General features: G+C 46.4%; 1 protein-coding gene across 6 annotated transcripts in view; it reads right to left on the minus strand.

Annotated features, from left to right (window-relative positions):
• Positions 1 to 14,509, minus strand: part of COL26A1 (collagen type XXVI alpha 1 chain) — a 185,261-nt gene that overhangs the window by 29,836 nt on the left and 140,916 nt on the right. For all 6 annotated transcript variants that reach the window (XM_026107164.2, XM_026107165.2, XM_026107168.2 and 3 more), the window contains one exon: positions 2,771 to 2,924. In XM_026107164.2, the coding sequence (XP_025962949.2) occupies positions 2,771 to 2,924 (154 nt within the window). The remainder of the gene's footprint in view (positions 1 to 2,770; positions 2,925 to 14,509) is intronic.

Genomic DNA, 14,509 nt, shown 5'->3' on the forward strand with positions numbered 1-14,509 from the left:
CATCCTGCCCTCGGTCCATCAGTTTTGGAAACTCAGTGGTGTGCAAGCTGGGATTCGGATTTGCTTTGGCTGAACAAGTAAAAGCAGTACAAAGTAGGCAATATTTCACAAAAAACTCTGGGTAAGGGAATGGGAGGGTCATAGGCATAGCTTTCCACAACCCCAAATCACACAAAACACTCAGTTTTGACTTTGACCTAATCTAAGGCTACATTTGTTGAAAGCTCTCCCGAGGTCTGCCATCCCTTTCAGTGAACCTGGGCCAGCTTTGTGTAACAAATTGAAGCGCGGTGTTGAAATCACACAAAAGGGGCAGTCCCCCGCCATCCTACACCAACTGCCTGAAATTCCCTACATTTCAGCAAAATCCACAGTGCATTTTTTGGCCGGCTTTGAGCTGTAAATACAAACTGACATGGGGAGGGAAGGAAGCTCAATGGGGACCCAAGTGCAGGAAATATCCCCATAGCTCCTGAGCAAAGCAAGAGCTGGATTTTGCAGAGTGCAGGGTGGCAGCAGCGGGGGAAGATCATATGTCAATAAACAACCTAACTGATGACTTCCAATTGCTGAAAGACGCTGTCCTGACCTCAAACGGCCCAGTGCACGCCTGACGCCCAGTTATTGTGCTGCAGTTGCTATTCTGCACTAGGTCAAATAAACCAAGGCTGGAACAATAAAGGGTAACAATGAGCGAGGACTACACCTAGCATGTGTTTTTGGGAGGAGACCTCTAGCTACCTCCCGGATTTGCTGCGGGGTGGAGGGTGCTGAGAGGGGACCACAGAGTCAGTCTGATGCAAGCGCTGCAGGAAACCAACTCTGCTTCGCAGCACTGCCTGGGAGAGGGGCAATTCCCCGCTCCTTGCCGAGCACAGAGAGACTATCGTGTGGAGGGAGCCTCAGGGAGGAGAGGACTTTTAAGTGGAAGGGACAGAGCCGTCAGTACTTTTGCTGTATTGACTTCAGTACAATGAAGTGCAGGTGCAGAGACACTGCAACAGCAAAAAATAACTGACATGGAGAAGGCGGAATGAGCATATAATGGACACCGGGGGAAACTGCTTAAATTCAGTTCCTGGCAGCCGTCACCGTGGTTCTGAAAACACTTTGCAGAACATATTGTTAGCGAACCTCCCTCCATGTTGTGGCATCCTGTCAATTTATAAACATGGATGACATCTGGTCTATGTTGGTTGCTCCAAGTCTGCTGCAGTCATGAAGGGCTGCCATAATAAACTCCTCTGACAAAAAAAAAAAAAAAGAAAAAAAGAAGCAAAACGGGCCCTACTGAGGATAAAAACTTCCCTGGAAGCAGGCAAAGTGACTGACAGACAGGGCTTTGGAAGCGGAGAGCAGGGATCTTGAAACGAGAACACTAAGGTCAAGGAAATTCAATGCGTGGTAATCTGTCTAGCCAAGTAGGCTCAGAGGGAGATTTCTCGTAAGTGTATTTTTTTTTCATGCCACAAGAGGGATCATAAAACAGCCCATTGTGTTTATGGTAAATTTAAAAAATATAATGCATAGTGCAACTGATGTTGCTATGCATGGGAAAAATGCTCCTCCTTATAAACCCAAGAGCTACCCCTACCCCAACCTTCTGCTTTCCCCCTCTGCTCCCTGCCAGGGAAACGCTTTATTCGAAGCTCAGTAGGTGAGTATTAACTGCCCCTCTGCGATCTCCCTGGCTCTCTGGAGTTCCTTCAAGAATGTCTCAGTGTGTCTGTGCCTGAAAATCCACAGTCTTCGGACAAGCACATTGAAAGACACGGGCAGGCATGTTGGTCCTACTGAGGGTAATGGAAATTTCGCTTTCCTGAGACCAGAATCCAGCTCTGAGTGCGTTCTGGTGCCAACAGAAATAGAGGTTAGCGACAGACCGTTAAGGCTGGCAAAATGGAGCTTAAAATGTTACGCTCGAAGCTGAGCTGCTTGCTTCCTGAAACATGGCTGCTTTGTGCCGGCTGAACCAGAGGAAGGGGTAGAGACCTGAAGAGAAAAGCAGAAGGTTGCTCTCCTCCCGAAGGGGTAATCCTCACTATGGCGGGAGCCGCAGGAAGAGGCCACGAGGAAATCGTGTTCAGCTCCCTGTGGCTAAACTGATGGTTTGAGGGGGGATCGGTGAGGATTGAATTCCCTCTTTGTCCATGAACCTGCATGTGTGTTGGCGCGTGATCACCATCGCGTTCACAACTCAGCAGACAGGAGGGACGTGAGGCGACATTAAAACCTGTGATTGAATAATCCCTGGTTTGCAGGAATCCTGGCTGTAAAGCTGAACAGTGATGGTTCTGCCCCTAAAACAGAGGCTGAAAATTCTCAAAATGCCTCTCGGCAGGGTGGTTTCCATGCTGAGCGCACGCCCGCCTCACTGCAAACATCTGCAGCCAGGCCAAGGCCATGGTTTCCCCACCAAGGGCACAAAGCGAGCCGCAGCCGGGAGCCGTGGATGCCAGCAGTGCTGCCTGTCCTGCGCTCGGCACAGAGGAGCACGAGGCCCGAGTACTGCGGCCTGTATCTACAGCTCCCTGCTGCCTCAAACACACGGGAGCAACTGCCCACACGCCAGCAAAAAGGAGAAATTGCCCATCTGAAAATCTTAACCCTCTTCTCCTTTGCAGAATAGATGGAAAGAGCTGCCAGGGTTTCCCCCAGACCCCTCTCCCACGCAGGTTCGGTACCACGTTGGCTCGACACGGCTTCTTTTTTAGCTGCCCTACGGGAATCACGCGTGTAGGCCGGGTGAAGAGCGGGAGGTTACGCTTACCAACAGATCCCACCGTTTTCCTCAAGACAGTCCCAGGGTTTAGCAGAGGAAAGGCATCTGGCAGCAAATCGTCATACCATGTGGCCGTGGTTCCAGTGATTGGCAGGTTGTTTTCTAAAGGCGGGCTGCGCTCTGCAGCTTCAAGCAGGAGAATCTAGATAGGAAACAGGGGAAGGAAAACAAAGTCAGCAGGACGGCTCCATGCATGAGCTCACTTCTGAGAGGGGCAGAGGTCTTGAGACTCCTCTCCTTGCCAGCAGGAGCTGTGGATAACTGCACATCACAGACTGCAGCATTTCAGTGTTAAAGCTCCTTTGGCTTTCTGGCAACTGGCAGTAATTAGTTTAAGAAGCTGCTGTAATAAATTCCAAGAGGTTCCCACACGAAGCTGCACACCCTCCTTAGAGAGGGCTTCACTGCTTGCAGAGATATTCGGCATTGTGTGGGATTGTCTCCTTGGTGAGAAAAACAAAACTTGGCAGAGACCAGAGCGGGTTTTAGGGGACAGATCTTGTCTCTTCTAGGTTACCTGTTCAAACCCAGAGCCATCAGGGCAGAAATTACTGAAAGCTGAGACAAGCTGAAGGGCAGCAGGATGCCTTGGGTAACAAACGGAGGTACTTCAGGACGAGCTCTGGCTGAACATCCAAATGCTGGCCAAATTAAAGAAGCTGGAGTACACAAAGCTCTTAAAGAGCTGCAGTGTTTCAATTTCAGAGTGAATAAAAAAGAGCTAGGCATCCTCAAAGCACTCTGTTTAACAGTAACAGGATATTACTAAGACTCACAACTGTTTCTGTATCTTGTAAACACTACCTTCAAGTAAATCCACATCCCAGCGTGTGTCCCCGAGCTCTTTGGGCCATTTACAACCTGAGCTCCTTGGCAAAGTGATCCTGTTCTCCCTCTGCGGTTCAGACCCCCGTTCATCAAGCTGTGCTTCCTCGGCCACTGGTGGCCTGTATGAGACTGGGAGTCAGTCTGCAAAAAGCCTAAACGCTCACAAGAAGTGCAGGGACCTAGAAGCCCGGTGGACTCTGTCCACTGACAAATACAGCTGAAGACAAGCCCAGGGGAACACTCATTGCACTTTACTATCAAAATGTTAAATTACATTTTTCGTAAGATTATGATTTTATAAAAATAACTTTTTTTTTCCCAACCTACATGCTTCCTCTTGCGGCCTTCCCAGCCACAAGCAAGGGTGAGATAACAAGATAGCCTGGGTGTCCTTTTAAAAAGCCAAACTACCCCTTCAATTACAAACCCATCAGGAACGCTGCAAACTGAGTGTCACCCCAATTGCTCAACAGCAGCTAAACAGAGTCGAGGGGCAGCCCAGGGGTCCACGGCCCCCGCGTGAGCCATGCTAACACCCTCGCCGTAACAGTGATTGGCTATAGCACTGTCTTGTCCTGCTTGGAAACCACCTAACCAAATACTGATTTAGGGCTAAGGGAAATAAGAGAGAATATGACTCAAACTCTCCACTAAATCCCGACGATTTTTAGCTTTTAAATACCATGTTTGCTTTCACATAATGAAGTCACACTGCAATTATAAATGAGAGCGATTTGGCTCTGCTTGTTTGTTTTTAGCTTGCAATTATTACAGAGTTTATCACTTATTTATTACAAGGCACAGTGAGAGTCAGCAGAGGCAGAAATGAAGAGCTTCCTGCAGAATGCACTAGCCTGACAAGGGGGAATCAGCCCCTAATTAAACTGGGAGCTAGCTAAAGCGCAGAGGAACTGAACCTCTGCTGCTGCAGACAAGCAAAATGCTTCCTTCGCTGCAAGGATCTTTGTTCATGCATCCAGGGTCTTGCTTTCTGAGCGGTAAGAAAGCAAAAAGCAACCAGGCCACAACGATCCCTGCTTTTATCCGACAGACTTCTCCAAAGCTAGGCATGGAGGGAATTTGTTCACTCTGGTTCCTGCCCTCCTCTTCCTCTATCCAGCAGGGCATTTGTCAGACTTTGAAGGAAGTACGGTAGCAATTCAACCAACACAGAAGCATGTACCCTACCACGAGCCTGCTTAACTCCCACTGACGTGGGACTCGAGTGTGCACGGAAAGCTTTTTCTGAATCAGTTTAACCTATTGTATTATCCTCTTGCTTCCCCAGCAAAACACCTGTCTAACCTTGCCAAAAGGTACCAGGCAAGAGAGGCAGAACCACTCCTTGGGGGGGCAAAACGGAGGGGCTAGAGCCGGGCTGGGGTTCAGCTGCTCCTGCTGGGGCGAAGGGACCTGCAAGAGCCGTCCTGGCCGGTGCCCCGCCACGGCGCAGCGGGACCCGGTGCCGTTCAACCCCCGGCAGCGGCGGTCAGCGAGCAGCCGGCCGCAGGGGTGGGGGCCCTCCCGCGGCGGCGCGAGCAGAGCCAGGCAGCGCTGCCGAAGGTTGCATCTGGAGTGGAACCGTTCCAAATCACTTTTATGGGTGATAATAAAAACGTGTTACCACATAATCAACACAAAACAGTGGCAACAGTATCCTTTTCATTAAAACAACATGTTTTAAATGAGCACTCTGCTGATAAATGCTGTAAAAGATTTAAAGGCATGTACAGAATAATCCAGTATGCTCCTTTATAAATTGACTATATATACTTAACGGTCGTTAAAGCTCAAGCCATAGTAACAAGCTTGTTCTCCCTGGGCGCAAAGCGATTCAGGTTGGGAAATCTCTGGGCTTGAAATCGCTGAGAAATTCTAATTTTTATCATTAGAACCGAAAGGGGGCTCAAAAAAAGTAAAACAAAACGAGCACAGTTCTCACATCTGTGGGATCCAGAGGGCCAAATTACAGCCAGAAAAGCATGAGGGATTTAGTCACACGCAAAACTGCAAACTATGCACACTTCTTTCAACAAGCAGCGTCCTATTATAAGCTTTTACAACACAGAGCACAAATGGGGTCCTTGGGCATTACTGCAAAACCATCGGAGCCATTCATCCATTTCCTATCGCTTTCTGTTTTTCTTAAAGCTGCCATTGCCATAGTCAAGGACCCGAGGAGAATTCCCACTTTCATTAAATAAAAAGAAAGGAATTTTCTAGCCCTCTGAGTAAACTGCTGGAAAACGACACCACAGAGGCTCACAGCCAGAAAGCAAATTAGCAGAACGTGTAACGTATTAAAGCCCTGGTATTAATGTCCTGGCATTTTCTAGTCGATATGGTTGCAGGAGAGGGGAGGATAAGACCAGCTCAGGAAGAATGCTGTTTTGATTGGAAATCCTCATTCCAAGAAGTGCCTACCTGTGTTACTACTAAGAGTTACAAAAGCTATTAGGAAAGAAATGGAGAATGGAGACAGAAAACATCCTAATGACACCATAGAAATGACTGAAATGCATCCTGATGCTGTGGGTAATGTTCATCACCAGCTGTAAAAGGGATAGAGCAGAACTAGACCAGATATTGAGCACTAACTGAAGGGCAGGGCCGATCACTGCAGAAGACAGCAAGGCCTCTTCTCCCAGTTTGTGCAGCATTGCAAAAGGTGAAGGATGGCCTCAAGTCAGCAAAACACTTGGCTCTTGTCTTTTCACATGCATGGAAACAAAAAGTCAAATCTGAGCCTAACTGGACTCACTGGAGTCTCGGGCAACAGAGGTCCCACCAGCACGAGGGATTTTCTCTGTCTTCCAGACCCCCCCATCTCCAGTGCAGTCCAACAGGGTCAGAAAGCTGCAGGAAGTGTAAATGCTGGGACTGCATCCCCTGCCAGCGGTCCAGTGGGAGACAGGCCCGATGGAGGAGACGGTGTGCGAGTATGATGGGAACACAGGAGGGATAACTCACCGCACCGGCCAAGGAGCTCGCAGGCCACAGGCAGAGGTTATTGCCTGCAAAACTCAACCCTGGGCCCTCCGAGTCCTGCAAGGCCACTGCATTCATGCCTGCACAGCACCTGGCACTAGCTCTTCTCCCACAGCTCAAGCCCTGGCTCTTCACTGCTGGACCTGCTCACACGCAGGGCCCTCGGCTGGGGCATTAGCATTACACACCCGGAGCTCAGTCCCAGCTTACTCAGCCCACCTCCCCCCTTTTGCATTTGCCAGCATAAACTTTCTAAACTTCAGACACATACCACATTTCTTGCGTCAGATCAAAAGCTCAGCCCAGGGACAATGGAATTGGGAGGAAGGTTTTCATCTTCTTGAGATGTTCAGTGTCAGCGGAGTTTTTGGCTTGCAGTGCTTTTCAGGAACCCTACTTTGGTTGTTCCCACACATCAAAAGAAGATTTCACAAACACAGCCTCCTCCCTTCATCTGTCCTCCGCTCGCATTCCTGATGTCCCATAACTAGTAGGTGCTAGAAACAAGGAAAGAACAGCCGGGCTTCCAAAGATTTCCAAACTGATACAACAGGGTTAAGACTGCTTTTTTTCTTTTGATAAAAATCCATGGAAATGCAGGGGGATCATCTGACATAATCCAGATGGATATTATTAATTGATAAACAGGGGATATTTGGTCTCTCAAAGCATTGACAGAATGAACTCCCCTCTACCTCTTTTTAAAGAGGAGGGAAAGAAACTGTGCTCGAGTCCAGCTCATTAGCTAAAACTTCCAGTGTAAAATAAGGTTCCCTTGATCTTGTAAAGATACAAGCTGATTAATAATGGTAATTGCATAACTGGTTGGACATATCTTTCTATATAGCAAATTATTTGGCAAATATAAGGATTTTTTTAATCACTTATCCAGACTGGGAGTTTCACAGCATTTGATGGAGAATGGTATCTCTTTAGTAGCATTACGAAACCTGTGAACAGAAGGCTCCAATGTGGACACAATTCTGACTGTTTGCTTTCGAAAGCCAACAGACACTCAGTGTCTACCAAAATCTAACGAAACCTGTGCCGAGAGAAAACCTGAGTGACTTCATCCTTATTACATCCTATGGGCTGTGGCCAAAGGGGAAAAGATAATTAGTACATGGAGGGGTTCTCATTATATTGATTAATTATGTAGGAAGCAATAGTTGATGTCATTGTACTGACCCACAGCAGACCAAAAGACAAGGTTTATGTCATCAGCTGTTGTGTGGAAGACAAAAATTTGAAGCAAAGGCTTCTGCCAATTCACAGGTAATGCAGTCCATGATCTTTCTGCAAAGATACATTTTTGCACAGCTCTAAGGGATTTCTGAAAAGAGGATGCAGCAAGTGACTGTTTCATCAACTGGTATCTTCCGGGGGCAATGGGAGAAGGCAACAAACAAAACCACAAACTATTGCTGCAAATTGGAGATTTGCCTCCGCTGTCGTGCGCCCATGCAGCCTGCCGCCGCGGGCATCCCTCCGCATTAGAGCCAGGGGGAGAAGCAGGACATGGAAAGGATCCAGCAATCCTTCCGATGCCGTGCTAAGAGCCCATTGCAGAGCGAAGTACGCAAAGGAGCTCAGAGTGAAATCAGATCCCCCTCTATTACTTTAAAACACCTGATAAAAATAAACCGGAGCTATAACCTTCCACCCTCAAAATCACATCATTCTTCTCTGCCCAATTTATTGCTTGTCACCTGCCGGGGATGTAACAGCACTACGGATGTGGAGCCAGGCCAGTCTGAGATGAAGTCAGTCTCGTGAAAGTAACATCTGTTCTCAGCAACAGCTTTAAGATCTGCTCTCTGCTTTTCATCAGGTGAGAAGCCCTCGACTGTGGCTGAGAGATTTGCATCAGCCGGCTCCAATAGGCTGAAGCTGCCTTGCACGCTCGCCTCCTCCACTCTACTCTGAACGGGAAGCTGCAAGAAGAAAGTGCCACAGGTGGAAAAGTGAAGGGGCTTAGTCCTTCCCTTGCTTGATTTGGTGCAAATCAGGCTTTTATTTGGCTGAAAAAAATGACCTCCAAGTCGTTTTTCCCTTATGACCTTATTTTCCTTACGAAGCTCCACCAGAATTTCAGATGAGAATTGAGTGGAAGTTCACATTTCTGGGCAAAGCAAAGGATCTGAGCCCTTATGTCCCTTGGGCTCCTCACATAGCTCCCTCTCTGAAACCTACTTTTTGTCCACAGGAGTGTTTCTATTCCTTAAAAACAAAGCTGGTAAACTTAATATTCCCAGGTAGTAGACACACAACAGCATTTGCTAACACAGGCATGAAATCTGCTTGGCAAAATAAGCTGCATGTTATAGGAAAACAGAACTTCTCAAAGTTATTGTATAAAAATTTTAAGTACATCTGAATAAAAATGCAGACCTTGTAACTGTAAGAGACTTTGCATGAGGGGGGTGGTGGTGGTGGAGTTTTTTAGAGCCTTTTTGTGGTTCTGGCACATGATTTACAATATTTGCCAAACACATGGAACAGTCTCAGGGGACAGATTTCCCCACCAGTCCAACAGTGATAAGAAATAAGATCCAACAATTACTAGAGCTGAGAATGAAAAGATTGTAACTGTCATTCTGAAGGACAGAGGCTTGTCCAAACGAGAGCGAGGCCATTATCTGAACTTCAAGTGTCCTAATTGGAAGCACGATTATTGCTCGTTAGAAAAAGGCCAAGGAGACAGATGGAAAGTTCATAAGGAACCTTGATAAAAAAAAAAAAAAGAAAAAGAAAAAAGAAAAAAGAAAGTGGTTTGCCCACCAAGTTTTGGTTCATGGTCTTCCCTTTTAAAAATCAATTATGAAAATGTACTCTATTCTTAGGGACATTTGTTACATTAACTGACCTACAGAAACTCAGTAAATACTACAAATCTTAAAAGGATTGATTTAAGGGTTTTTTTGATACTAAAAAGCAGCTGGTTATTATACAGCTAGCTGCCTAATAGCCTAAAATGTTCCTTAAATTCAATGCACTGTCAGAAACAGAAAAGCAGACTTTGCACAGGGTCATCAGGAAACCTTAGAGATTCACTAAGCCATCTTTCCCTACAGAACAGAACGAAAATAAATAACTGCAAGTGGCAATCCCATATATAGCCTGGAATACCCATGAAAGCCCTTGAAATATCAAGCAACTACTAGCGTTCACTCTCTAGTCCCAGCTGCAGCCTTGCAGCCAAGGAACTGGGTTTTCACTCCTCGAGTATCTCCCAGCCATGTTACAGCACCATGAAACATAACCTATTTTCCAAATATTTCTCCACTACAGCAGGCCTGTTAAAATGTCTATCAGAGAAGGAAAAGGCAAACCCCATAAAGTTTCACTGATAGCTGTTAGTATTTCATTAAGCTGCTTGTAAGATGGGGCAGATTTAAAATCATTTCGTACAACCATTACACTAAAACTCCAAGAAATGTACTTCATAATCAAAAGATACAGGGTAGTGAAGGTGCAGTGTGGTCATGTCTTCTAAATGAACAGGGTGACTTTATATAAATAGCAATGTATTGATCAAAACTGTGCACAGTGCAGAGATTTTCTTTAAAACCTTTCAGAATCTCCTGCGTGGGGAATCACATTACAAGGACTGTTTTCATGCAAAAAGTATGCATGTCATTTATCAATCACAGAATGAATCAATCAGACACTGGATTTGTAATGTTATCTCTCCGCATTAAAGTTGTAGTGAAATGCCACAAACTTCTCAAAAGTAATGTCAGGAGATAAGACTGGGTTATATCAACTCAGATCAAATGCTGCATTCAAGCTCCGACCAAAAGCTGGGATTAATACCACACCGTCTGTAACCCCGTGATGGAGTTTATTGAAAGAAACTGGGGCTGATGGAGAGTAAAATGCGCAGAAATTTTTATGCAGCTGCCTGTTTGCTCTCCTGTAAGCACAGCACTCCACGGGCAGCGGTGCTGCTCTCCTCCGGCCACTTCAACTCTCTTGAGCTTCAGTGGAGTTGGTTTGGGCTTAGTCCTGTGTCACGGGAGGGCAGCACGAGGCTCAGAGCATTATTCTAGCCCCAAAGGAAGGGCTGTACCCTATTGCCACTAAGAAGCTGTGCTGGCCTAAAGAGAAGGCTTACCTTTGGCATAAAAGCGGGGTTGATTCTGCCCTCCCACCACTGAGGCTCCACAGGGTCAGTAGTGCTGTAGTAACGTCAAGCAAGGTATCACGGGAAAGAAGCAAGATTCAATATACTTGGGGTCTGGCGAGGAAGAAGTTTTCTTCCCTGCCTGCACTCTTTCTTGGCCCCAGGACATCCTCCCCAATGCAAATTCCTATGCCCTGCAGATCTCAAGCTTGACACCACCAATCAACCTTCCAAACTCCAGACCCCCAAAAGAGTCTGGCATCAACCAAATGGAGCAGGCAAATTTCAACCTGCATCCGGGCCAGACAGCAGGGTAACTCGAAACAGGGGAGATCAGAATGGAACCTCATCCTAACTCACTTCACCTCATTTTTTCCAGAATAACTCATACAGCCACAAGGACAACCTAGACGAGCGTTACCAAGAGCACAAGATGAAAAGAAAAAGGGTTGTTTTGCCTCACCGTCCAGCCATGTCTCACTGTCTCTTTCCTCACCAAGGGCTCTATAAGCCCTGGTCCCTAATGAATCATTTTTCATTCCGTCTTCTCTGTGTTTATTCTTGCTTCTCACTTTCTAAGCCAACTCTCATATTACAGAATCAGAGGGTTACTTTTATTACCTCATTTGGACACTGATCTTACAAGTCGGATAAACCAACTCATCCTTATAATAGGAAAGATGAGAGTAATTCTGGTTACATCCCTGTTTTTAGGGGGATGGCTGCAATAACATGCAGAAGAGGAGGGGGCGAAGGAAGAAATCACACTTAGAGCCTCTTCCACAGCTGAGCTCAAGTTTCACATACACTTGCTCATCACAGCCACTGGAAGACAAACATGCATTTTAAGTATCCCCACATATAATCCAGAAAGGCTCTTAGATCCTTCATTGTAGAGGTGTGAGGAAGAGATTGCTCTTCACTTGTGCCTAACCTACCATTACACAACACTTCTTACCCAGCACTTCTGCCCAGGCCCACAGTGCCTTCGGAGATAGTTTTCCATCCATTTCTTCTCACCTCTGGCTTTGCAGTCGTTAGCACAAGTCTACACTGGCTCCACATGCCACAGAGCACTTACGGGATATGCCAGTGGCCTGACCCACTTGAAGCTGGCCAGCCGAGGTGGCTGATCTTATCCATTGCCATTTCCTGAGCTTACCACCGTCATGCTGGGCTGAAATTCAAAAGGGCAAAACCAGCAGAGCCACTCACGGGTGACCTTTTCTGATTTATACTCTTGAATTGCAAGCCCCCCTCACATCGCTGGAATGCCTCCTCTTTGTTGATTTGGTTTTGTCATAAATAATCCAGTGATTATCTCAAAGTTTCCCACGCAGAGTACTTCGACCGCAGCATGCGCACAGCAAACGAGTTCTGTATTTTCTCAAATCCAGTCAGACACTTTTCCACATCTCTTAAGGACTGAAAAGCCAGAAATTCTATTAGACGTGTGTGTTGGCAGAGTAGAAAATTTCCAGGGGACAACTGTCCTGTGGCACCCACCCTCTTTCTCTGATGGCATGTGAAGGTACCATGGACCACCCTCCATTCACCACAAGGCAGGTGCAGTCAGACTAGCAGGCAAAAAAACAGGAGTCCATCAGCTGCTTTGTGTTAACTTCTTCCATTTGTGCTCTTACCTTGCTGTAAAAGCAAGGTGAGCAAGAAGGTTATGGAAGGAAATCCTGTCCCAGAACTAGGTATGTTCCCCACCTAGGAAATTCAAGAGTTAGCAGGAAAGGCTTTCTACAAGTGTAAGCCTTCCCCATTCATCCCTAGAAAGTCTGAAGGAAAGAAATCATGCCTTAGAGATGCACTCTGGCTGCTCATGTGGCTTCTCTCCTACTCTGGCAGCTTCAGCTACCTACATTAGTGAATGTCTTAAACACATGTCTCCCAAGCTGAAACTTTTTACGCCGCAGTGGGATGAACCGTGCCCACACTGCATGAGCTGGGGCCTCACTAGAAAGCGAGGATCCCTGTAAGACAAAAAGAAGTTCACTGAAATTGGTCAGCCGGCATGTCAGCTTCCTCTTCTGCCTTTCTCCACCAGAGCACTGTGAGGGGACAGCCCGCTCGAGTCCTCAGCATCATGTGTCACAATCTCCAAACGCACCACGAGGTCTCCGTGTGAGCCCACCCAGTCACTCCAGTATTCCCTGAGCAGCTTCAAGCTGGTGCTGCGGTGAGACATGCCATTACAAGAAGATGGTTTAGGGAGCTGAGAGACAGCCAACACATCCAGATCACTCTTTCAGCAAAATATGGATCTTTCTACAAAATCCAGAACAGGATTGCAGACAAGAGTAAATAAAGGTAAGCACCTTTTAAAGAGCACCAGCCTAATCCAACTATTATTGAATAATAATCACTGAGGGCATTACACTGCCACACAGACCAAACACGAACTTAAATTAACCAAGGGCAAATGAGCATGTCTCTCTCGTGTATAGCACCAGCATTCAAGTAACGTTGCTTCACTCTCCACTTAAGTGCTACAGTCAATTCTTGCACAGCACCCACAGCTTATCAAACAAAGTGGAAAGCAAAACGTGGGTGATGAAATTGCTGCGTGGTCCTGCAGAAGGCACCCTTGTAGAGACATGGCTCTTTAGCGCATCACAGTAGAAACAAATTACGAAGGTTTTTAAAATGTTTCCAAATATCAAAACTAACTGGTTCAAAATCTAAACCAGTTTCTTAGTGATGATGATTAAAAAGCAACTTGCCTAGGGATAAATTATCTTATAACTGCCTGCTGCAGGAGTCTTCGTCTCACCTGTAAAACATCCAATTCCAACCATTAACGGAGACAAACCATGGGATAAGGCAGACCACTAGGCTCACACAGCCCAACAAAATCTACCCCAAGAACGAGCTATTTGTAAATGCTGGGATTCATTTGATTTTTAACCTCTTCGTTTTCCCCTTTTTTATTCCATTTGATAGTTCCTGGTAGATAATATTACTTTGGCACTTGCATTCTTATCCAGAAAGCATCAAATACTGCCAGCTGCCCTGACCTGCCTAGAGTATAACTCATTTCCCTTGGTAAAACCAACCCCTGTGATGAGCTTTGCTCCCACCTTGGCACTGGGTGGTGGCATAGTACAGTCAGAAGGAAATCCATCACAGCAACAACCTATATTGCCTCACTAGCTCCCCAAAGTACATAGGTTTCCCTTGCTTTTGTGACTGGGTAAGACATAAACAAATATTATCAAGCTACAGAAAGGCTGACTTGGAAACACAAGTCTTCCAAGCTGTAACTTTTTAAGCGGCAGTGAGGATGAGAAGATGTCACACATAAATGCTTACATTTAAGAGCACATGGCTAAAACAGAGGATGACAGCACTCCTTCTGCATGCCAGCCAAGCCTCAAGAGGCAACATTTGCTTCGCATTACAAGGTGTCTGGGACTGCAAAATACTGCAGCCCTAAAACACACAAAGACACAACACTCTAAGCCCAAGATCAACTCATGGAGTTGACAAGAGCCAACACCACTGAAATGCCTTGGGTCCCTCGAGCACAACAGGCTCCACCAGCTGGTCAAGTCTTTTGTTCTTTCTGTTTATTCAACAGCTTTCCAGATACTTGGAGACTTGGAAGGCCACAGCTTGTCTCAGGATTGGAGCAGTTCTTGTGGCAGACAGCTGTCACTCTGTGATCTATGGCTCCAAGATATTCAAAGCTCCACAATCAAGGAGGCAGAGAGGAGGTGTTCTTCTGTTGGCTCCGACTGGGACTGAGACAGGACCAAAACCATTTGAATACCATC

The sequence above is a fragment of the Dromaius novaehollandiae genome, chromosome 19, assembly GCF_036370855.1.
Source record: "Dromaius novaehollandiae isolate bDroNov1 chromosome 19, bDroNov1.hap1, whole genome shotgun sequence".
Taxonomy (NCBI): Eukaryota; Metazoa; Chordata; class Aves; order Casuariiformes; family Dromaiidae; genus Dromaius; species Dromaius novaehollandiae.